The sequence below is a fragment of the Trichechus manatus genome, unplaced genomic scaffold (assembly GCF_000243295.1).
Source record: "Trichechus manatus latirostris isolate Lorelei unplaced genomic scaffold, TriManLat1.0 scaffold00015, whole genome shotgun sequence".
Lineage (NCBI taxonomy): Eukaryota > Metazoa > Chordata > Mammalia > Sirenia > Trichechidae > Trichechus > Trichechus manatus.
Genome location: NW_004443951.1, coordinates 21084570 through 21108040, shown reverse-complemented (window position 1 = coordinate 21108040; position 23471 = coordinate 21084570). Strand labels below are relative to the sequence as shown.

Genomic DNA, 23471 nt, shown 5'->3' with positions numbered 1-23471 from the left:
CCTTCTATCATCTTCTTCTAACGTTTTTTGGCCCGAGAGAGTGCCTTATTACCTCTACCAAACACTCCCAGCTACTCTACCTCCCAGGGCAGGCTGCCCGCAGGTTGCCTGAGACCCAGATCCTTTGTTCTCCACCCTCTCCCTTCAAATGGCTGCTCTCCGGTAGCTACTCAAAGGAAGGAGGTGCTGGCGGGAAAGTGGGGTCGGCAGACAGCATCTCACTGGGCCTAATCTTTGGACAATGGAGGAACTAGAGAACTGACCTTCTGGAGGTCAGGACAAAGGGCAGGGTGAAGGGTGGGCAGGGCCCAGCTGTGCCTCCTCGTTCCTGCCCTCCGTCGTCCATCCCTGCAGCAACATAATCCATCCACCCTCCCAGCAAGACCCCTCCTTCTCTGCCTCAGGCTGGACCTAACTTGGCTTGAGGACCTTACCTCAGCCAGCACCAACAAGACAATTGGGGGATCTACTCTACAGGGCTGGGAGGCAGGGCCACTTTCGGGAGAGGAGTCAGGAGGGACTCACCCCCTCCATCCACAGGCTGCAGGGGAGAAATTTCTTCTGGGGAGATTGGAGGTGTTTCCTACAGGGGGTGGGGATGGGGGAGGTTCAGGGCCAGGACCACCCAGTTGGGAGCCAGGAGGGCCCCAGCAGATTAGAGACTTGGGTAAAGCAGCAGCATAGGCTGTAATTACCCTAAAGAAGCAGAGAAGACGCCAACCATATGATGCTGGAGGAAGGGCAGCAGCAAGGCTCCCAGCCCTGCTTCCCATCCCAGCCATCACCAGGGGAGAAAGGGTAGCTCTCTTGGGGTCTCCCTGTGACCCTCTTTCATGCCACTTCACTCTCGACGTCCCCAGGCCGATTTTGTTTGAGGTGGGTTTTGAAGTGAATTTAGACTTGGAGCTGCCCCCTCAGCCCCAGAGCCAGACCCCCAGGCTCCAGGGTGGGATTGGGGACCCCCAGCCCGGCTCCCCTACGCTCCCCCCAATCCCAGCGGCGGGTGAATCACCCGAGCGCTCCCTACATAGTCGTCTCGCGCTGCGGCACGTACCAACGCACGGCCACAGGGGGAGGCAACTCGACGGGCGTCCTTCGGGGTTCTCGCGCCCCCTCCGCCGCCGCTGCAGAAAGGCGCCGGGAGCCTCGAAGCACCACTCTTCGGGGCGGGGATGGGCGGGCGGGGCGGACGCGCAGCGGCCGGGACCCCAGCCGCTGCGTGAGTGAGCCTCCCCTCCCCGCACTTGGTACGCGCCAGCGGCTAGGCCAGGCCCAGCCCGGGTGTACAATAGGGTTGGGCCGAGGCTGGGACTGGGCCGGCGCCCTGCAAGGAGCAGGTTCGCGGCTGGAGCCGACAGATACTGGGCGGCCGGCGACTCCGAGCCTCGCAGGCCACCAGCCGCCCCAACCTCGACCTCCCCGGGAGCGCCCTCCCCTCCAGTCGTTGCCCGCCGGGCTGGGCCGGGCGTGATGCGCCGAGGGACCCTCATCCTGGCCGCTGGCCGCCGCCACCGTAGCCGCTGAGACCCCGAAACCCCCAGTGACGCTGCAGCCGTGGAGAGCGGCCCGCGTGCGGAGCCGGGCCTCGGAGCACCCCCAGGTATCCCGGGAGCCACACAGAGGCGAGGTGGGGGGAGGTCGAAGGCCCTCGGGGGAGGCCGAGGATGGGGCTGGTCTGCTGGGCGGGGACCCCTCCCCCGCCGCACCCTCTGACCGCTTGGAAGTTTAAAAATAAAGACTGCGGTGGCGGCCGCGGCTGTGGGCCATCGACGCATCTTCTGACAGCTGCCCCCTCCCCCACCCCGGACGCCTGGACGCACTGGGCTGCGGGATCCGCTGGGACCCGGCTCCAGAGTTGTTGGGGTGACCCTCTCGGCTTGCCCGCCCTCACCCCCTTCCTGATCCCCCCCAGGCCCTGACTCCTCTCCTACTGCGCTGGGGCTTGTCCCCCTCCCATCCTGGATGGACGCGTGTTACCCCAGTCTGGATGTGTGTATCGGGGGTCCAGATTCTCAAGTCTGGCGTCCTGCATACCGAAGCCTAGGCCCTGGAGCCCCCCACGCCCTGGCCCAGACCTCGCCCCCACCCCGTCCCTCCAGCTGCCGCGCAAAGGGCCTGTTGCTGCTACCGGCCGGCTGGAGGGGAGGGGAGAGGAGGGGGAGGTCTCTGGCGGCTGCTGCCAAGTAACCCGCCGGATAAAGGCGAGGGGGAGGGGGAGGCAGCATTGTTAGGGGTGAGGGCGGGAGCTGGGGCAGTGGGCCGCTCGCCTGCAGCCTGGCCCATTCTGGAGCCCACCCAGCCAGATTTGGGGAGGCGGGGGACAGAAGTAAATGTGCTTATCGTGCTGCCCTCCTTTCCTGGCCTCTCTGGGCCCAGCCTCACTGGAGAATGAGGGAAAGGCTCAAGGCCGGCACTCCCGCGACCTGCCACATCATTGCTTAGATTGAGGCTTCGTCATCTGCCCCTTACACTCAAACACTCCAGGCCCTAGACCACCAAAGCTCCCTTCCCCTCATCCCGACCCCATCAGCCACCAGTGCCCAGGACTTCTGCGAATCCCATTCGGATCTGGGAGCAGCTGAGGAGGGAGTTTCTGGTTGGGCCTGGTGTTGTAGGGAGGCGATTTCTCTTTCTTTCTCTTCCTGGAAGCGGAGGGAAGAGCATGATTACTGAGGACCCAACTTCTGTTCCCACTGACTCAGGGGGGAGGTGGCCCCATTCCCACACCCCAAAGGAGTCCTGGAGCCTAATCCTGTCACCTCCCTGCCTCCTGGGGCGTGGGCCCAGGATGAAACAGTGTCTGTGAGTGCGGAGAGCCCAGGACAAGGTGGGGCTGCTTAGCTGTGGGTGGGCTCCTCCCCACACAGGCATGAGTGCTTTGAGGGGACCCTGTGGGTGTGGGAGCTGAGAGAAAGGGGAAAGGGAGGCTGCCATCAGGCTGGTGTGGTTGGGAAGTTTGTAGGCTGTGTTGGAAATAAGGGTGCCTGGGTCTCTCTTGACTCTGCTGAGCCGGAGAGGGGACACCCGGGTAGGCCCAGCTTGGGTCCACCTGCTTTCTGGCTCTCTGCATCTGAGAGTCCCTGGCACTAGTGTGTACCTCAGGGCCTGATGAGGGTGGTGTGACTGGGCAGTATACAAGGGCCGAAGTGGATGGCAAGGTTTATAGTTAGGGCACTGGAGCGGGAGGCCTGGACTGATTATGAGGGCAGGAGGTTAGGATGCTTGGCTGTACTGGAGGACCTGGATAGAGTGGGGAGGACTGCATACAGGGCCCGGGATTGGGAACACTCTTCTATACACAAAGGTGTAGATGGAATTATATGAGAACCTGGATAGGGATGAGCTGTGGTCCCTACACTAGGAGAAGTTGAAGGTGACAGAGGCCCCTTATGAAGCAAGGGCTTCCTGGGAGTAAATTTAATTCAACAAGCCACCAGCACCTGCCGTGCCCACAACATGTGTCCTATGAGAGTTTGAGGCATAGGCTGAGACTGATCGTGCATGACACAATCCCTGCCCTCTTTGTGCTCCCTTTGCACGCTTATACACAGAGCGTTAACAGGAGGCAGCATGGAGTAGGGAACAAGTGTGGTGCCAGATTTTGGGTCAGAGACTTGGATAGAAATCCCAGTAAGCCATTTACTGGCTACTGGACTGAGGCAAGTACCTCCTTGAGCCATATTTTCTGCCCCTGGAAAATGGGGGTGGTATTACCAGCCTTGCGGGGTTAATCTGAGAGTTAGAGATGATGTACCTAAAGGAACTTGGCACATAGACGCCCAGTCAAGTGTTTTTACCATTATTGCGGTTATGCTCCCTGGACTTGTGCCAGCAGGGAGGTAGGACTCATGGCGGGGGGGGCGGGGGGAGGTTGGGGCGGGAGAGGCAGGACTTGGGAATCTGGTTAAGAGTGAAGATTCTGAAAAAGTTTAAGTCTCCACTTCATTACTTAATACTGTGTGACCTCAGGCAAATTGCCTAACCTAAGTCTTAGGTTTCTATCTATAAAATGAGAATCATGCTAGAAATTATCTCACAGAAACACTGGGATCAGTATGTTAGATGAACACGTAAAACACTTAGCCAGGCCTTGGCACGAAGTTAGTGCTCAGTAAACACTGGCTATTTAATTGTTTCTGTTGTTATTATTTTTCATTCCTTTGGAGATCTGAGAAGGAGGTGATGGATAATTAGAACTTTAGGAGGTAAATGTAGGGCAGGGGGAAGGGAGAAGGTGGGAGGTGGGAGAGGAGTTCCAGACAGACATAAGCTAGGGTGTATCTAGGGAACAGAGGCCGCTGTGCCCAGAGCAGGGCAGTGGGAGTAGGAGAGAAGGCCCCAGAGACTGGTGCAACCAGCCGTCTATCACTGGCCAGGCCAGGCTGATGGCTCACCATGTGCCAGCTCAGCACTAGCTGTGCAGATGGCAGAGAAGTGAACCAGACAGAGTCCCTACCCTTAGAGAGCTCCTAGTCTAGCTGAGGAGGCAGGTATGTTCACAGAACCCTGCAGTCTGGAGGGAAGCCCAGGTACAGTGGTGAGATCACTTCAAGCAGTGGGCTCTGCATGGAAAGTGTCACAGAGGAGGAAGCATTTGAGGTGGGGCTGAAAGGATGAGTAGAAGTTGGTGAGACTGGCACAAAGGGCTGCAGCTATCCACACGGCAGCCACTCTGGCTGTGGCACATCCCACTAACAGCTTCCCAGCTTCCACCACGCCTTGGGCTAGTAAGCCCAGTAATGAGGTCTCGAATGAGTCCCTAATATGCACTCATGCATATGCAAATGAGGCGGATGGGGCACTAGGCCAGCTCAGGCCCCATCTCCCTCAGGATGGGCACCACCAGCTGTTGGTGGGGCAGGGCTGGGGGAGGGGAGAAGGGGCTGAAAGCAGGGCCCAGACTAGAGTGTGGCACTTGAGGGCTGACAGAGCAGATCTCAGGCCTGACCAAGGCTGCAGATTAGGCCACAAGAAGCTGGGAACCACATCCTTGGGTCTCTGCTGGGCCTTGGAGCCAGTGAGGGAGCCAGAGAGCCAGGCAACATAATGCAGCTTTGTTGGCCGGTGGTAGCTCTGCCTGGCACCCGGGGGCATAGCCTTCCATTTCTGTCCATCACCTCTCAGCTCCAGCTCTGACCTGAGGCGAACAGAGAGCATGGTAAGGGAACAGAGAGCTGCCCCCGTTAGCTCTCCTCACCATTCTTCAGAGAAGAAGCGGACCAGGCAAGACCCCTTGGTGGACCAAATGATCTCCCATTTATTATCTCTCACTCCCATTTATTAAGGGCCTTCTCTGTGCCAGGCACAACGCGTAGCATGCCACATGCATTGTCTCGTTTGATCCTCACAGCAATCCCATGAGCAGGGACTGTTATTATCCCCATTTTACAGATGGGGCTCAGAGAGGTGAAGTTACTTGCCAGGTCACACAGCTAGGAATTGGCAGAGGCAGGATTTGAACCCTGGTCCATCTGACTCCAAAGCCTCTGCACCAAACCTCTATGCTGGATTGTCATGGCGAAGCCCTTCCATGATTGGTCTTCTGTAGGCATCTTCGTCTTGGGGTTCCCGTGATTTTTTCTCTGGCAGGCAGAGGTGAAGTCAGCAGGGCCCTGGCTTCACCCAAATCCTGCCAGGTTGGAGTCTCAGCAAGTTGGACCAGAAGGAGACCCTGGACTCAAGCAGTGGTGACAGTCCAACCAGTGGGCCATCCCCAGGCCTTGGGCTGAGGCTAGTCCTCTGCCCTCAGCTTCTAGGCTCTAGTCTGGGCAGCCCTGCTGGAGCTGAGGGAGGGACATGGTGGGGCCTGGCTTGCGGGATGGGGTCATTTCCTGCCGCCTAAAATAACAGGAAGTGGGTGCTCCTGATTGGAGGCTGGGAACAATGGCCACCAGCCGGCCAGAGAGCTCCTTTCGATTTGCAGTCTCTGCTGGGTTCCCCTGGCCTGGCCCCGGTGCCCTGCTGCCCCCAGTGCCTGTGGTCTGGGCTTTGAGGACCACCCAGAGCAGGCAGGCTGCCCCCCTCCTAGTGCACTGCCTCTTAGAGCTGGCTCAGTTGCCTCCAGGCCTGGAGTAACGCTGCCCCCTCAGCTTCCATTGGGCAGCCCAGCCCGAGGGTTTGTCCTTCCTGCCCACCCCCATTCTCCTAGCCCAGATCTCTCCAGAAGGAAGAGAAATCCAGGAAGCTGTCCCCACCAGGCAGCAGAGTGGGGGCACAGACCCTGTCACACTGCTTCCAGGTCCAAACCCCAGCTCTGCTACTCCTCACTAGCTGTGTGGCTTAAGAGAGTATCTTAATCTCTCTGAGTCTGTTTCCTCGTTTGTAAAATGGGCTAATAATAACTACCTCATAGAATTGTGGTGAAGATTAAATGAACTAATATTTTTAAAGTGTTTATGACACTTTAAAATATTGACACTTTAAGCTTGTGCGTGACACAAGCAGTGGTTGTTATTAATTAGACTTTCCCTGGGCCCAAGTAAAGAAATGCCCAGAAAGGGCAGGGCAGGAGTGACCTGGATGAGACCACATAAATGTACTGGGATGTTGTGTCTCTGTGTGCTTGTGTGTGTCTCTGCAGCTTTGTGCCTTAGAGTGGGTCCCTGGTTCCGTGTGTGTGTATGTGTGTGTGTGTGTGTTTCTGTGTTTCTGTATGCCCCACTTTGATTCTGAATCCCACTAGGTCTGTTTCTTGTGTTTGGGAGAGAGAACACGAGCATGTGTCTTGAGTCTCACCATTGTGCAGGCTCAGTCTACACTGTCTGGGTGTCTCTCTTTCTCTCTCTCTGCTATGTGTACATGTCTGTCTCTCTGTGTGTCCTTGCCCTTTTGTCTGCCTCCCTGTCTTCATTTGTCTGCTCCAACATTGCCACCTAGAGAGCTGCTGTTAGAGCCAGGAGTGTTCTTGCTAGAGGTGTTCATCTGTCCTGTTTCTTCTCCCTGCCTCATGCCTCTGCCTCCCCCATGCTCCCCGCCGAGAAGGGCTGTCTGTACACCCCCTCATCCCTTCCCTGGGCACTCCTTGCTCTGCCCCCTGGAGGTGGACTGCTCTCTCCCACCCTCTGCCCAGGTGCCTCACTTCCTGCCTCCTGCTGGCCAGCCCGGACAGGAGCCTGCTTTCCCCACATTCCTGCGCTCTGAGCTCAGTCAGTGCCTGCCTGCCCCACCTGCACCCTTTACTCTTGTCAGAGGAAGCTTCTTCAGGGGAACCACGGGATCACTTCCTTCTTTAGGGAACAGGCAGAAGCCTCAGGGAAGGGTGATGTGACCCTACCAGAAAGAGCATGATGTAAGGGCTTTGTCAGACAGACAACCTAGGTCCAAATCCTAACTCTGACACTGACATGAGCAATTTGCTCCACCTGTCTGAGTAACAGTTCTCTTACCTGTCAGACCATCATAGTATTTTCCCTTTATGCTTGTCCTAAGAATTAAATGAGATAAAGGAACGTGCCTGGTGTATGGTAGGTCCTCAATAAATTAGTTTGTCTCCTTTGCTGGGCTTAGGAGTTGGCAGGGGGCACGGTGCTCTGATATGATCAAGACATTTAGCATTTAGAGAGGCTAGGCTTTGAAGCAAGGAGTTCCTGAGTGGCACAAACGTTTAAGCAGTTAAGCACTTGACTACTAACTGAAAGGTTGGTGGTTCAAACCCACCTAGAAGTGCCTCAGAAGAAAGGCCTGGCAATCTACGTCTGATGAAGCAGCCTTGAAAACCTTATGGAGCGCAGTTCTACTCTGCATACCTAGGGTCGCCTTGAGTCGGAATTCACTTGACAGCAACTGGTTTGGTTTTTTTGGTTTTAGGCTTTAGAGCAGCTTGGGGGCCTGACTATACACTGGCCGGTTAGCTTTCCACAGTCCATCTGTCCATCCATCCAGGCATTCAGTAAACAAACACAGAGCCCCTACTCTGTGCCAAGCAGGCCCTGCATAAGGCTCTGAGACTGTAAAAAGGACTAAGACCCCGTCCCTTCTCTCCGTGAACTCTCCCGCTAACAGAGGGGAGGGGAGTAGTGGGTGGTAGCAAACAGAAAAGCTAGACTGAGTTATCAGTCAGTGCTGTGAGAGGACTGTTTGGCCCAACAGGAGTTGTTGGGGTGCGGGGAGGGAGGGACGAGAGGTAAGCACTGCCAGCTCCCAGAGAGTGGAGACGGGGGAAAGTTAGCACTCTGAGACACGTGACAGTCCCTCTGAGGGCCTTGGCCCTGATCTTTCTGGAGACCCCAGGCACATCATCTTCAAATGCAATCCCTCTTGGGCTTTGGGGAAGACAGGACCCCACAATACAACAGCTTCTGCACCTCTACCCTGTTAATGCTCTTTGTGCCAAGAAATAAATACAAACTATCTTTCTTACCCAGTTCTTAATACTTCTGGTAGATATCAACATAGCAAAATAAAAGGGACTGGCTGAAACTGCACAATCGGACATAGACAATAAAGTAAAATTCAGTGGCCAAAGGGTCACATCTGGTGATTGAAAATGGGAGCAGAGATCAGAAAGGGTTTAACTGCACCTTGTAGATAATTAGCTGAGGAATTAATTTGTCTTAATATAATTTGTTCCAGATAACACTGTCCCAATAACATTTCATCAGGGTTGGCATAATTCTGAGGAAAATATTTGTATTCAGGTTCAATAGTCCACCAGGCCAAAAGATGAGTTCCAAATGTTTTGTTTGCCTCTCAAGAAGTTTTTCTTGTTGAGCTGCTGGAGTAAACACTTGTTATTATTTTTATTAACTTCTACTTAAGTGGCTGAGTCCAGGAACCTACCCAACTCTACTGAGATGGAGTTATTTTGCTTCCCTTCAAGTGTTTATCCCTTTGCAATAAATGCCATATGACCTACTCTTTATTAGAGTTAAAATTGCCTTCCATATGTCCCTGCTTCAGGCTGGGTGGCCTCAGGTTCAGCATAGTATAGCACTTTATCCTCATTCAACAGCATTTGGTGATTGTCTCCATGTACTTCCATTGGGGTAGCTGCTGGCGATACAGTGGTAAGCAAAGCTGAATGGCCCAGCCCTTCGAGGGCTGTCTCACAGTCTAGGGGGAAACTGACAATAATGAAAGAAACACACAATGAAGGTTAAAATTGTAACTGTGCAGCACTCCAAACAAGAAGCACATGAAGTTGTGGATGCATATAATAAAGGAAGAGAGGCCAGGGAAGGCTTCCCTGAGGAAATGATGACTGAGCTAAGATCTGAAGGGTGGCTAGGAGTTAACTAGAAAAGAGGGGAAAGAGCACGTGCAAAGGCCCTGCGGCAGGAGGGAGCATGGATGGTTACTGAAATTAAAAGAAGGTCTGTGTGCCTAAGTTTATTAGTGGTTACCAGGGACAGAAGGGATGGGGCAAAGGAGAGGCATTGAGTTTCTACTTACGGTGATGGAAAATTTGGCAATGGGTATTGGTGATGGTTGCACAACATGATTAATGTAATTGATGTCACTAAACTGTAATGTGAAAAATGTTAAATTGGCAGATGTTGTGCTATATGTATTTTTACAACAATAGAAAAAATTACCAAAAAAAGTAAGTGCAGAGAGCAAGTGGGGAGCAGGGTAGGACACAAGATTCAACAGGTGGGGGAGAGGGACAGCATGGCCAGACTAGGCCAGACTTGTAGGTTGGGTGCAAGAATTTTATCTTTATCCTCAGAGCAATGAGAAGCCACTGCAAGGTTGCAAGTGGCAGGGATTACCAGCATTAGATTTGTGTTTGGAAAAGATGAGTCTGGCTTCTCAGTGGTGAGCGGAGCAGGGATGGGTGCAGGTGGAGCACTGGGAGGACTTTGCAGTCATCCAGGTAAAAGGTGATGATGCTGTGGTCTGCTGGGTGGAGTTCTCTCATTTATTCAGTCAGCAAATAGCTACGAAGCACCTATCTACCAGGGTCTGTTGGCCCTAGAGATACAGCAGCTAACAAAATAGACAAAAATCTGTGCCCTCATGGAGACAGTGTTCTTGTGATAGGAGAGAGTGTTAGCATGGTGATAATGCTTAGGGAGAAAAATAGAGTTGGAAAGAAAAAAGTACAGTTGGAAAGAGGAGGGAGAGTTTAGTTGCAGTGTGTAGTTTTAAATTAGGAGGTCAGTGAAGGCTTCACTGAAACTGACATTAGAGTAAAGGGGATATTCAAGGTGAGGGAGTGAGCCATGCAGAATCTGGGCACCAAGAATTCTCACCAGAGGGAACAAGTGCAAAGCCCTGAGGCAGGAGCTTGCCTGACATGCTTAAGGAATGAAGAGGCCAGTGTGACTGGAGGAGACTGGGCACGGGGAGAGGAGGAGAAGATGAGGCCCTTATAGGCCACTGTGAAGAATTTGCTTTTTCCTCTCTGTGACATGGGGAGTAAGTCGTAGGATTTTGGCAGAGGAGTAACATGATCTGACTTACTTTTAAACAGACTCACTCTGGCTGCTGTATTGATAAGAGACCAGAGGAGAACAAACAATGGGAGCAGGGAGTCTTTTACAAGAGATGATAGTGGCTTGGACCATGGTGGTAGAGATGGAAGTGATTGAACTTGGAATATTATTTTGAAGATAGAGCCAAAAGGATTTGCTGAGAGATTAGATATGGGGTGTGAGACAAGAAGAGTCCTGAACCCCCGAGGTTATGGCCCTGACACCCTTCTGAATTACCTAATGCACAATTAAATAAAAAAAGAGTCTAAAATGACTCCAGGGTTTTTGGCCTGAGAACCTGGAAGGATGGGGTTACCATTAACTGAGACAAGGGAAACTGGGCGGGGGCAGGTTTTGGGGGGAAGATTGGATGTGTTCAATTTGAGACGTCTGTTAGACACCCAGGGGTGTCAAGTAGGGAGTTGCGTGAATGAAACTGGAACTCAAAGGAGAGGTCTGGGCTGGAGATACATATTTGGTTGTCATCAGCAGACCAATGGTATTTAAAGCCATGAGTCTGGATGAGATCACCAAGGGAGTGAGTGTAGCGAGAGAAGTGAAAAGCGATGAGGTCCTGCACTGAGCCCTGGGGCAGGCCAGCGTTAAGACGTTAGGAAGTTAAGGTGGGGCCAGCAAAGAAGACGTTGAAGTAGCAGCCAGCCAGGTAGAAGGAAATCAGGAGAGTGTGTTGTCTTCAAAGCCAAGTGAAAAAAGTGTTCCAAGGAGCACCAAGAGGCCAACAGTTTCAAGTGCTGCTGTTGCGTCAAGTATGATGAGGACTGAAAAATGGCTACTGGATTTAGCAACGTGGAGGTTATGGGTGACCTTGAGAAGCAGTCTCATGGAGCAGTGGAGGTGAAGGCCTAACCAAAGTGGGTTCTTGTGGCAGAGATGGGGAGACGTGCACAGAGTCTTCAGAGCAGCTGCTGCTTACTGAGCCCCTGCCAGATGCCCGAGATGGCCTACCTACTTGCTCTCTGTCACAACCATTCAGGGAAGAAACTGAGGCTCAGACAGGTTTAGGGCTTGGCCAAGGTCTCACAGCAGAGCTGGGATCCCCACCCAGGCTTCCCTGATTTTGAAGCGTAAAACCTTTGTACTCCACTGCATCTGACGCCCAGGTTTAGGTCCTTCGAGGCCCTACTCTCTCTACCTCTTCCCAGGCCCCCTTCAGACAGCTAATCGGGACCTACTTGGGGATTCACTATCTTGCCTGGTGGGTGTGATTTGCCTAGGTGTAGAAAAACACCCGCCTACTAGTTTTCCTTGCAACACCTGCAGCACCTACAAGTGCTAGGAAAGCAGTGATAAATAGGCCTCGCCCTCAGCCTTCAAGCTTAGTACTCGCACACCCAGGCTTTGGCCTCAGACAGTCCTGGGTTCAAATCCTGGCTCCGCCACGTACTAGGTCTATGACCCTGGGCAAATCACTTAGCAGAGTGAGCCTCAATTGCCTCATCTGTATAATGGGAACAAGAATCTCTACCTTTCAGAGTCGTGAGGATGCAAGATGGGGATACAAAGGGCTTACCTCAGCTCCTGGCATGTAGTGAACACTCATAAATGGTTGCCACTAGTTTTATTGCCCATTAGAGTCGGCAAAGGAGTTTGCAGCTGGCTGGGAAATAGACTGGCAGTGAGCAGACACCTGTCTCAAGCTGGTATGGGAGAGCTGGTTGGATGTCACAGAGTGTCCAGGCTGGCAGAGTTGGAGGGGCTGCTGGGAAGGCAGGACCTTGGCTGGGGCTTTTGCCTAGAGCCCAGGAAGCTAGAAGGGAAGGAATGAGAGGTAAATAGCGTGAGCTTTAGATGATTTCATTGCATAACATGTACTACCTCATTTACTGCCTTAAACAGAAGCAGGAGGGCATGAAGGGTTAAGAGCCTGGGCTCTGGTAACAGATGCCTGGGTTCAAATCCAGCCTCCTTCACTTACCAGCTGAGTAACCTCAAATTACTTTATCTTTTTGCTTTACTTTCCTCATCTGTGCAAAAGAAATAACTTAATAGCCCCTCCTCCATATGTTTTGTCAGTGAGGATTTAAAAAGCTAGTATGTGTGAAATGCTTTGAACATAGGAAGCTCTTAATAAATACATAAATGTTAGCGGTTACTGTTAATGACTGACGCTCATCACAGTCCTGTGAGGTAGGTACCATTTTGTCCACATTTTATAGACAAGGAGCTGTGGCACAGAAAGGGTCTGTAACTAGCCTAAGGGGAACCCAGGATTCATGCTGAAATAGTCTGACTTCAGAGCCCAAACTCAACTACTAGATTCCTCTGCCTCTCCGAAGAAGGTACCAAGAGTCCCAAAGGCAACTCCTTAGGTGTGCCCATTCCCCCAACATATGTGGTCATCCACAGTGATGGGGAGTTTGCCACCTCCTGAAACAACCAGAGTTCCCAGAGCAGAGGACCTGGTGTGGAGACGCCCAGTGAGAGCAAAAAAAATGCTTCCTTAGATACAGCTTCCCTGGGACCCAGCTCTGCTCCCTAAGCCCTGGTCAGTGGCCCCGTCAGTGGATGAGTAGCAGTGGATAGCACCAGGTTCAACATGTAGAGGCTTCCCTTTGGGAGACCTGGCAGCTTCACGAGACTCACAGGGAAAGGAGGGATATGTTTGCTGGCACATGAATCGTGCCACACACTGTTCCAGGCACTTTACTGACATTAATCCCTACTAGCTTGGGCTTATCATCCCCATTTTACAGATATGAAAACTGAGACTTAGAGCTAAGTTGACTGCCTTATCCAAAGTTACCTGCTGGGGAATCAGGCCCTCCCTTCCTGTCTTGGGGTGGTGGGATCAGAATTGGGGGCATCTGAGTGACTGCAAAGCCTGTGTTTCAACCATCCCACAGTGCATATGTGCACACATGTATACATACACATGTATGTGTGTATACAGCAAATGATGTGGTTTCCTTACTTGGTACTTTGGTGTCTTTTTCAGGGTCTCTGGAATATTGTCTTAAGAAATCTGGGAGTCATTGAAAAAAAATTACAAAGTGGGATTTGTTACAAAGTTGCCCACCCCACTGGAGAATTTAGCAACACAGGCATTCCACTTGTGCCTACACTTATCTCCTTTCTCTTGGTCAGTCCCATGTGACAGCACAGGCACCCTCTGTGTGCTAGGCCCTGGGTTGGGCACTGTGGCCCTAAGGTAAAGTAGAGAGGTGAGAGAGGCAGACATGGAAACAAATCATTACCATTTGGTGCATTAATACGTGCTACAGGCTTTCTCAGTTTTTCCAGTACACCTTCCTTCCTTCCTCCCCAGGGCCTTTGCACATGCTCTTCTCTTTGCCAGAAACCCTCATCCCTCTCCTCCTTGCTTTGCCAGCTCCAGCTCATCTTCATGTTTCAGTGTGGTTGTCACTTTTCCAGGAAGTCCCCCAAATGTAGTTACCTGTGATTGCCTGGCTGTTAATCTGTCTGCTCTGCTAAAGGGCAGGCTCCACAAAGGCAGGAACCATGGCTGTTTTCTCACCATAGAAGGAACTCGATAAACGTGCATGCATGCATGAATGAATGAATGAATAGGTCCTTTGGACAAGGGAGGTAGGCTATGTGTTGAACTGATGCACAGTTGTACTGTCTGACCCTCTCCCTTCTCCTGTGTTGGTCTTCCAGGTGTGGCAGCCAGGACCCCCCCAGAGCCAAGACCTTCTCCAGAAGGTGACCCCTTCCCACCGCCACCACCGATGTCAGCCCTCATCCCCGACACTCCCCCAGATACCCCTCCTGCCATGAAGAACCCCGCTAGCCCTAAGCAGCTCCCATTGGAACCAGAGAGTCCTCCAGGGCAGGTCGGGTGTGGGCCAGTCCCCCCGCAGGAAGAGTCCCCTTCCTCTGAAGTGAAGAGCAGGGGACCCACTCCACCTGCTACAGGCCTGCGAGACACCAGGCCTCCTCGAAGGAGCAGCCAGCCATCTCCAACAGCGGTGCCAGCCTCTGACAGCACCCCCACCAAGCAAGGTGTGTGTGCTGCCCCTAGTCTTTGGTTGAGGTCCCAGCCCTGCATGACTCCCCCCGAGGGGATCCCTTTCACCCTGGAGAAGGTGGGGAAAGAGATGGGGGTGAGGCCTGGAGGGGTCCCAAGGGCACCTCCCCTTTGGCAAGCCCTTTGACCTAAGTCTGTCCTTGTTTCCCCTCCAAGATGCGAAGAAGGCAGGAGAGAGACACAAGCTGGCAAAGGAGCGTCGAGAAGAGCGGGCCAAGTACCTGGGTGAGTGTTTGGGAAGCAGCAGCATCATCTCTGTCATCTTCTTCATCATCGTCATCAACACCACCAGCATCCTACTAATAATAGCTAACACTTCTGGAACAATTATGTGTGCTGTGCTAAGTGCAGTACCTGCAGTACTTCATTTAATCCTCTCAACAGCCTCGTGAGGTGTTAACCCCTTTTTGAGGATGAGGAAACCGAGGCCTAGGGAGATGAAATCATTGGTCTAAGCCACACAGCTGGTAGAGTAACCAAGATTCACACCCAGAAGTCACATCTCACTCCAGATCCCATGCCAACAGGTGTAGTGCCCAGCACAGTGTCTGCCATGTGGATCTTAACTGAAGACCTCATTTTCCCTTTAGCCCTGAGAGACCACGAGGTCAATGGGGAGAAATGGGCCTCTCCTCAGGGAAACCCTCATTCTGAGGCCTGAGACTGGTTCCGGAAGCCCTTCAATTTGAGTGGGGGAGTCTTAGAGGGGAGGAGAAGGACCTATCCAGGGCTGAGGTAATAGAGGAAGCCCCTTGGAGAAGACTTGTTTGGTCAGAACCACTATAGACCCCTCACACCCCATTGGGGCTCCTTTCCCAACAGCGGCCAAGAAGGCGGTATGGCTGGAGAAGGAGGAGAAAGCCAAGGCACTGCGGGAGAAGCAGCTCCAGGATCGCCGAAGGCGGCTGGAAGAGCAGCGGCTTAAAGCTGAGCAGCGCCGAGCGGCCCTGGAGGAGCGGCAGCGGCAGAAGCTCGAGAAAAATAAGGTGTGTTATTTCTGAGTATGTGTGGATCTGTGTACATGTGCTTCCACACATCTGTATACTGGCTAAGTGTGTAGACATCTGTGTTCATGGTTCTGCACTATCTGTGAGTACATGGCTGTATCTGTGTCCACATCTATAATTTTGCCAGTGGGTCTACAATAACTGGGGATCTGCAACTGCGTAGCTGTTTGTTCTGTATGTGCTGGTATGGGGCCCCATGAATGTGTGCACTGTCAGTACATGTGTTTGCATATGTGCCCCATGTGTCTGCGTTTGTATGTATGCAGATATGTGTCTGTAGGAGTGTGCCTAGCCCCATGATATGGGTAGAGCCCCAGCTTGAGCACTGATGAAGACAGGGAGGAAACGGTGGCCTGGCCCTGTCCTGGGGCTTCAGGCTGAGGGAAAAACACAGCCCAAGGTCAGACCCTCAGTGCCAGGAGGACATGGCCCTGCCCAGAGGCCCCAGGCTGAGGGGAGTCCCACCCCATCCTCAGAGCAACAGCTCATATACCCAGGAAATGACTCAAGAACAGTGACAAGCTCCCGAAAACAAGTCCAAAGGGATCCGCTGCAAGTAGTCCCTAACCATAGCAAGGATTTGGTAACCTTGGTTACCTGTGATGAATCAGGAAAAGCTTCTGGTAGGGGGGTGCACTGTCACAGGAGAGAGAGGGGCCTTTCTTCCAGGTGTGATGAATGATTCTGAGCCCAGCCCTCTCCCTTCACCTATCTCCACACTTTCCCCCCAGGAGCGCTATGAAGCAGCCATCCAGAGGTCAGTGAAGAAGACGTGGGCAGAAATCCGGCAGCAGCGCTGGTCTTGGGCAGGAGCCCTGCACCACAACTCACCAGGACGTAAGACCAGTGAGTAGGCGGAGGGGCTGGGGGGTGGGTGGGCAAGCCTGGGGGTTGGGGGTTGGGGGAAGAGAACAGCTTCAGTGCAAGGAGCTGGGGGCTCTCTGCAGCAGGTGTGCCTGGCTTCATATGACTTGTGTCTTCTGGAATGGTCTGTACACCGAATTATCCCTCCCTAAGGACTTCCACTAGCACATCAGTCATGCATTCTCTTCATTTTGGTTTGCCCTTCAAACCTTTGTCATTTTAACATTAGCCTTCTTTGCTCCTGTCAATTATTGTTAGTTGATGAGCCATAAAAGAAGACTTTAATGCCCTGGAGGCACTTAATATTTAAAGAAAACTGTCACCCCTCATGTATATATCTTGGAGGGTAGGTTTTTTTTCTTCGAGTTTTCTTTACATAGGGCTCATCATGGATTTTGGTCTGATTCTTTGCTGGCATGTATGTACCACTGTGTTTGGATCTCTTTCTGTAACGGCAAGGTTCAGTATTCCTAGCTATGTGTCTTTTGGTGTATGTGCTTACGGATCTGTGCATTGTGTGTCTTAGTATGTGTTTGCCTTGGTGTGTTTGTGGCCTTGTATACTTCAATGCAGGCTCCCAAGTCAGACAGAGCTGGGTTACGGTCCCCACTCTGACACTTACTGTGTGTCATTAGATAAGTCATTTAACTCCTTGATATCTCACTTTCTTCATCTGTAAATTGGGGATAACAATATTACCTGCCTCTGAGGAGCCCTGGTAGAACAAAGAGTTAAGCGCTCTGCGGTTAACCTAAAGGTTTGTGGTTCGAACCCACTCAGCTGCTCCACGAGAAAAAGACCAGGAGATCTGCGTCCGTAAAGATTACAGCCAAGAAAACCCTATCGTGCGCTTCTGCTCTCTTACCTGGGGTCTCTAGGAGTCAAAATTGACTTAACAATAGTAACTGAGGTTGTAGATAGAAGTTTGGGAGGATCAAATGAGGTAATGTTTGTGTGGCCCAGGACAGTGCCTGACACATGGTAAGCTTCCAACAAGTGGTAGCTCTTACAAATATAATAATTAGGTTGCTTTGATGTGTTCGTGTCTCTGTATCTGTGCATGTCTGCACACGTGTGCATGAGTGCATGCATACGTATCTACCACTGGATGTGCTTGTGTTTGCATGTATTTCTCTTTGTGGTCTGTATGAATATCTGTATTTGTGCAAGTAACTCTGACTGTGTGGGTTCTTCTGTTCAGGACCATCTCTGCATTTGTCCGAGGACGTGGGTGTTGTATCCATAGCGCCTTGGCTGGGCAGTGTCAGCAAGTGCCAATGCTGGGTGGCTGGGAGTGGAGGGGTTGCAGTGCCCAGCCCTAGGGAATGGCTTCCTCTGGCCAGGAAGGCTGTAGTTTCTCTAGTTTTACTCCATCTCCCTCTGTTCCTTCTCCATCGGCTCCCCCAACCCAGGCTGTCTCTGGTCATCTACCCCCCATCCCACCCCACCCTACCCCTTCCAAGGCCAAGTCTGCCTCCTCCTCCCCATCCTAGCCTGCCCATTCTTCCCTCTCCCACCCTGCCCGCGGAGCATCCTGCATGGAAGGCCTCAGTGCCCCCCCTGGCTCCTGTCTGGCCCGGCCCTAATGCCGTGTCTTTTCCCCTCCAGGTGGGAGCAGGTGCTCCGTGTCGGCAGTAAACCTGCCCAAACACGTGGACTCTATAATCAACAAGCGGCTCTCAAAGTCCTCTGCCACGCTCTGGAACTCCCCCAGTAGAAGTAAGAGAAGGCCCAGTCCTTCCCCTCTAGAGCCCCTTATAGCCCCCCACCAAGCCTCCTCCAGAGCTCAGCAAGAACCCCAGGTCCCTGGAGCCCTCATATACTCCAGGTTTCCACCTCCACTCTACCCTACCCAGGGCTCTGTGCCCCTCAGGGGAGCCGGCATTTGGGTCTGGACCCTGAGGACAGAGCTGTGCCCCACAGAGGAGGAGGAGAGACAAAGGGCAATGCCCCAGCGAACAGAGAGCCTGGCAGGGACCTCAGAGCAAGCTGGGGGTGGGAATAGGCAGGCAACCTCATCTCCAACCACAGCCAGCTGGCTTTGCTTCTTGTGTGGGCTGCGTCTATGTGTGGATCCCTTATTATGACTCCACCCTAGAGGGTCCCCTCTACCTTCAGAGCCCAGCCATGGTCTTCTTGGCTGGCTCCAGTGTTGTGGGCAACCAGAGTGGCACAGCCCCTGTGCTCCCACCATGTCCTGGTGCTCACATGTGAAGGAGCCATGGTAGGAGTTATTTATAAGTTCCTCTACTTTTATTTGGTTGTTCTGTTGCCTAGCAACCAAATCAGCTGCTGTACCAACCCCACCTGACTGAGGCTTAAAAATAACCTAGCAGCTGAGGGAACTGAGCAGGGTGGCCAGGGGCAGCCAGGCCCCCTAGATACCTCTCCCTGGCACAGGACTTCTAAAAGTTGGGCCTCTTCTGAATCAGAGGAACACAGGGACCCTCATTCTCCAATCCATGCGGGCATGCTTCCCCTAGGCCGGCCCTCTAAGAGCAAGAGGGCAGAGCCCTACAGTGAAACATGGGGGTATTCCAACAACCACCAGTGGCTCCTTCCTATACCCACAACTCAGACCCCTTTCACCTGGGGAGAGTCGTAGGAGGGTCCCATGCAGGATGATGCCCTGGGAAATGTCTTGTTGCCTGGGTCTGCAGTGGAGGTCCAGACCCCAGTGTGGACAAGTATGGCTCCCACGTGAATGGGGGGAGCATCCTCCTGGGTGAGAGCCTTTGGGCCTGGCATGGGGAACGTACCTGGCCGACTCCCCATATGCCTCCACCTGCCTTCTGCGGCCCCCTGTGGTGACTGGATTTTCCCCTCACATTCTCCCCCCAGATCGGAGCCTGCAGCTGAGCGCATGGGAGAGCAGCATTGTGGACCGTCTGATGACGCCCACCCTCTCCTTCCTGGCACGGAGTCGCAGCGCGGTCACACTGCCTCGCAATGGCCGGGACCAGGGTAGGAGCAGTGGCCCTGGGAGACCCCCCGCGAGAGGCGTGGCAAGGGCCGGCCTTGCATCCGGGCAGCACCCCGACCGCACTCATCCCTCCGCAGCCGTGCCTGTGTGCCCGCGCTCAGCCTCTGCCAGCCCCCTAACGCCGTGCAGCACCCCCCGGAGCGTGCACCGCTGCACCCCGGCCGGGGAGCGCCGCAAGCCCAGCGCCGGGGGCAGCCCCGCCCCAGCTCGCCGCCGGCCCGAGGCCTCACCGGTGAGTGGCCGTCTCGCAGCTGCACAGGGTGGGGACAGGGAGCGCCCCGCTGACCACTGCTCCTCCTCACGTCTTCCCGTTTCCCCGCCCCGTCAGGTGCAGAAAAAGGAGAAGAAGGACAAGGAGCGGGAAAACGAGAGGGAGAAGAACGCCCTGGCCCGAGAGCGCAGCCTCAAAAAGCGCCAGTCACTGCCTGCCTCGCCGCGCCCCCGCCTATCGGCAGGCACCGCCTCTGAGCTCAGGTGGGCAGGGGTGGGGCCCAAGGCGGGGGCGGAGCTATGCAGACCCCAGGCCATTCCTTCGTTCTTTCACAAGCATTTGTTGGGCTACCGCTTCTAGAATGAAAGTTCTTTTGAGGGCAGGGTTTTGTTTAGTTTAGTGTTTTGATCACTGAGTACCCCAGCCCCTAGAATAGTGATTGGTACCTGGCAAGCACTCCATAAATACCTGCTGAATGAATGAATGGACCTGCCAGGAGTGTTCTGGGTGCTGGGACGCTTTGGTGAGCCAAACCCAGTTCTTGATATTATTAAGGTTACTGGTTAATGAAGAGACAGACATTAAAAAAATCTCACAAATGAATACATAATTACCAACTGAGATCTATGCCCTAAAAGGAATGGTTCTGTGAGGGCCTGTAGGGTGGGGGGTGCTGACCTATCCTGGGGAGGAGAGCTTCCCTGAGGAAGTGACATGGTCAGGGAGGATGAGTTGAGGGGAGCTCTCTGAGTCCTCAAGGCCTCACCCTTCCCTTTTCTCGCAGTCCCAAATCCAAGGCCCGGCCGTCCTCTCCCTCCATCTCCTGGCATAGGCCTGCCTCTCCCTGCCCCAGCTTCAGCCCAGGGCCAGGCCATGCTCTGCCCCCAAAGCCACCGTCGCCCCGAGGCACCACTGCATCACCCAAGGGACGCATTCGGAGGAAGGATGAGTCAAAGGAGAGCCCCAGCGTAGCAGGGCCTGATGACAAGAGCCAGAGCAAGGGCAGGGCCAGTAACGAGAAGGAGTCAACAGCCCCAGCCTCACCAGCACCCTCGCCTGTGCCCTCACCCATCCCAGCCCAGCCCCAGAAGGAGCAGCCCACAGCGGAGGCTCCTGCAGGTGGGTATGAAGAGAAGGGACTGAGAGGTGGGCAGGGTGAGAGAAGCTGGTTTTGTGGGCTGTGTGGGTGAGGTGGTCAGGGGTGCCTGGGGAGTGAGTGTTGGGAGACAGGAAGAGGAGGCTTCTGCCCTCTGTGGGTCCAGGCCCAAAACACAGGCTAGAGGAGAGGACCTCACCACTCGCCGTTGACGGCAGCAGTTGGATGGGTGGGTTACCCTGAAGTCCTGGAAGCATGGAGGCATGCAGGGGTGGTGGGTGCCTGTGCTGGTGTGTGCTGACTCCCGGTCCTGGGTCCCACTCCAGGTACTGCTGTCCTGATCTCACCCCCAGCCCCTGCTCCCCCGGTGACCCCTAGCAAACCCATGGCTGGAACCACAGACCGGGAGGAGGCCACTCGGCTCCTGGCTGAGAAGCGGCGCCAGGCCCGAGAGCAGCGAGAACGCGAGGAGCAGGAGCGGAAGCTGCAGGCAGAACGGGACAAGTGAGCGCGCCCACGGGGACTGAGGGGGCCCTGATGGGAGCTGGAGAAGAAGCTCGCAACCGAGCCCCAAGTGTCTTCTGTCCCTCAGGCGGATGAGAGAGGAGCAGATGGCGCGGGAGGCCGAGGCCCAGGCCGAGCGGGAGGCGGAGGCCCGGAGGCGGGAGGAGCAGGAGGCCCGAGAGAAGGCTCAGGCCGAGCAAGAGGAGCAGGAACGGCTGCAGAAGCAGGTGCCCCCGCGGGCGGGCAGGCGGGCGCGGCGGCCATACCCGGTTGGGCGCGGGCGCCTCCTGGTGGCGGGCCGGGTGGTGGCCCCGAGAGAAGGCTGAAGTCCACGTACCCAAAGCTTATACACGGGTTTTTGGCAGAAAGAGGAGGCCGAAGCTCGGTCCCGGGAAGAAGCAGAGCGGCAGCGATTGGAGCGGGAAAAGCACTTCCAGCGCGAGGAGCAGGAGCGGCAAGAGCGCAAAAAGGTGTGCTGAGGGTAGGGGCGGTCCTACACGCAATGGAAGGCGGGGCTTATGTGGGGCGGAGCCTGGCGCCGGAGGGCGGAGTCCACTCCTGAGCTGGGTTTGGGTTGCAGTTAATGGAACTAGTAGGGCTCAGTTAGTGGGTAGGAGAAGGAGGAACTGGGGCAGGATCTGGTTCCTGGCCTAGGAGAGGCTGTTCTCAACCTTGGCCCTGAGACCGAGGTGGGGGGGGGGGCGAATGGAGGGCGGCTGACTGTTGGGAGGTTTAGGGCTTGGGCCTGACTGGTACGGACCTCCAACAGCGCCTGGAGGAGATCATGAAGAGGACTAGGAAGTCTGAAGCTGCTGACCACAAGGTCAGGATTCCTCAGGGGGCAGCCCTGGGCATGGGGGTCGAGAGAGGAAAGGAGCCTGGAGAAAGGAATCCAGGGCAAAGGAAGGAGGCTGTGGGGGAGGCCACTCAGGGTCTGGGATGAGGGAGAGAAGAATCCAGTGCCTCATTTGGTGGGTCCAGATAACCTTTAAATCTAACTGCTCTTCCTCTTCAAAGCAGAAGCAGGATGGAAAGGAGATAAACGTCAACAATTCCAGCCAAGGTGAAGCCCCTGTTCCCCTTGATCACCATCCCCAAACCTCTTCTCTATCACCAACTCCTAACTGATGGGCATTCCTTCCCTGTGACAGACCCTGTGAAAGCCGTGGAGGCTCGACCCTTGACACTGCAGAAGGAGGCGTTACAGAAAGAGGAGCTGGCCTCCCAGGAGACACAGTGGAGGTAGCAGCTCCCAATTCTAGGGACACCGAGCAGGGGGGCAGGCTGGAGCTGGGGATTGCCTGGCCTTTATTGAGATGTGAGGTACCTGACATTGGCTCCCCCATCCACAGCCTGCCAAACAAGGAGTCACCAGGGTCCTTGGTGAATGGCCTGCAGCCTCTTCTATCGCACCAGGAGAATGGCTTCTCCCCCAAGGGGCCCCCGGGGGACAAAAGTCTGGGCCGAACACCAGAGGCACTGCTGCCCTTTGCAGAGGCAGAAGCCTTCCTCAAGAAAGCTGTGGTGCAGCCCCCGCAGGTCACAGGTAGGGACCCCTGATTCCTGGACCCAGATGGTTCCTCCCCAGCAGCCTTCCCTGCACTCCCCAGACCTGCCTTCTCCTAGCTCTGTCGGGTGCCTTCCCACTATCCGCCCTAAGATCCCCAGCCATCAGTTTGCCCTGACTGTTTCCTCTCCCTCTTTTTCCCAGAAGTTCTTTAGGGGTTGCATTGGATCTGGAACAGTTCTGAGAGCTCCTCTGCACCTTCCCCCAGGAAGTCTGGAGGAGAAAGAGACAGACAAAGTCGGAAGTGGCCTGGGCCCCTCGGGGTGAGGCCTCTGTTGTTTTTAACCTGCACCTTATAGACTGAAGTCTCTTTGGCCAGAGCCAGACCCTGCCCCCCAGTGCACACGTGTGCTCACATGCACGGACACCCCCCCCCATACACACACATACACTCATAGCCTCTCTGGCCTCCTCCCTTGGGGAAGGGCCGCCTGTAGTATTTTGCCTTGGTTTGGTGGGGTACAGTGGATGTGAATACTGTAAATAGCTTGTGCTCAGACTCCTCTGCATGGAAGGGTGGGTGCAGGAGGCAGACCCTCCCCCAAGTCTCCCCGAGGAGATCTTTCTCTCTCTATTTAACTGTAACTGAGAGGGAACCTAGGTCTGGAGATGGGGGTCACCTTGGGCCACAGGATACTGGTTGCTTTAGGGGCACCCATGCCCCCTGCCCTCGCCTGGAATCAGTGTTATTGCATCTGCTCAAACTTCTCCAGAAATAAAGTGAGAATAATTCTGCCAGTCCTGTCTGTCCTTGGGGCTGGCAGTTGGGGTGGGCACAGGTGGCCTCCTGAGTTCTAAGAAGAATTTATGGAGCC

At 54.4% G+C, this 23471-nt stretch overlaps 1 protein-coding gene across 2 annotated transcripts; it reads left to right on the top strand.

Annotated features, from left to right (window-relative positions):
* Positions 1-1108: 1108 nt before the first annotated feature.
* On the top strand, positions 1109-23394 carry MAP7D1 (MAP7 domain containing 1). 2 transcript variants are annotated; one of them, XM_004371938.2, is made up of 17 exons: positions 1109-1600; positions 14055-14399; positions 14581-14649; positions 15247-15410; positions 16163-16277; positions 17904-18014; positions 19137-19510; positions 19607-19752; positions 20274-20608; positions 20912-21089; positions 21178-21316; positions 21455-21559; positions 21859-21912; positions 22107-22152; positions 22241-22331; positions 22442-22635; positions 22801-23394. In XM_004371938.2, the coding sequence occupies exons 2-17, from the start codon at positions 14126-14128 to the stop codon at positions 22809-22811; spliced, it is 2406 nt and encodes an 801-aa protein (XP_004371995.1). In that variant the 5' UTR covers positions 1109-1600; positions 14055-14125; the 3' UTR covers positions 22812-23394. The 2 variants fall into 2 exon arrangements, with proteins under 2 accessions (XP_004371995.1, XP_012409701.1); XM_012554247.1 differs by lacking the exon at positions 17904-18014 and having other exon boundaries at positions 22110-22152.
* The last annotated feature ends 77 nt before the right edge of the window (positions 23395-23471 follow it).

Bases quoted from the DNA above. Each gene is read 5' to 3' on its own strand.
- MAP7D1 (XM_004371938.2), top strand. From the start codon at position 14,126: ATGTCAGCCCTCATCCCCGACACTCCCCCAGATACCCCTCCTGCCATG. The intron at 21,913-22,106 runs GTCAGGATTCCT...TCCTCTTCAAAG, and splicing joins CTGAAGCTGCTGACCACAAG to CAGAAGCAGGATGGAAAGGA. The intron at 22,153-22,240 runs GTGAAGCCCCTG...TCCCTGTGACAG, and splicing joins CGTCAACAATTCCAGCCAAG to ACCCTGTGAAAGCCGTGGAG.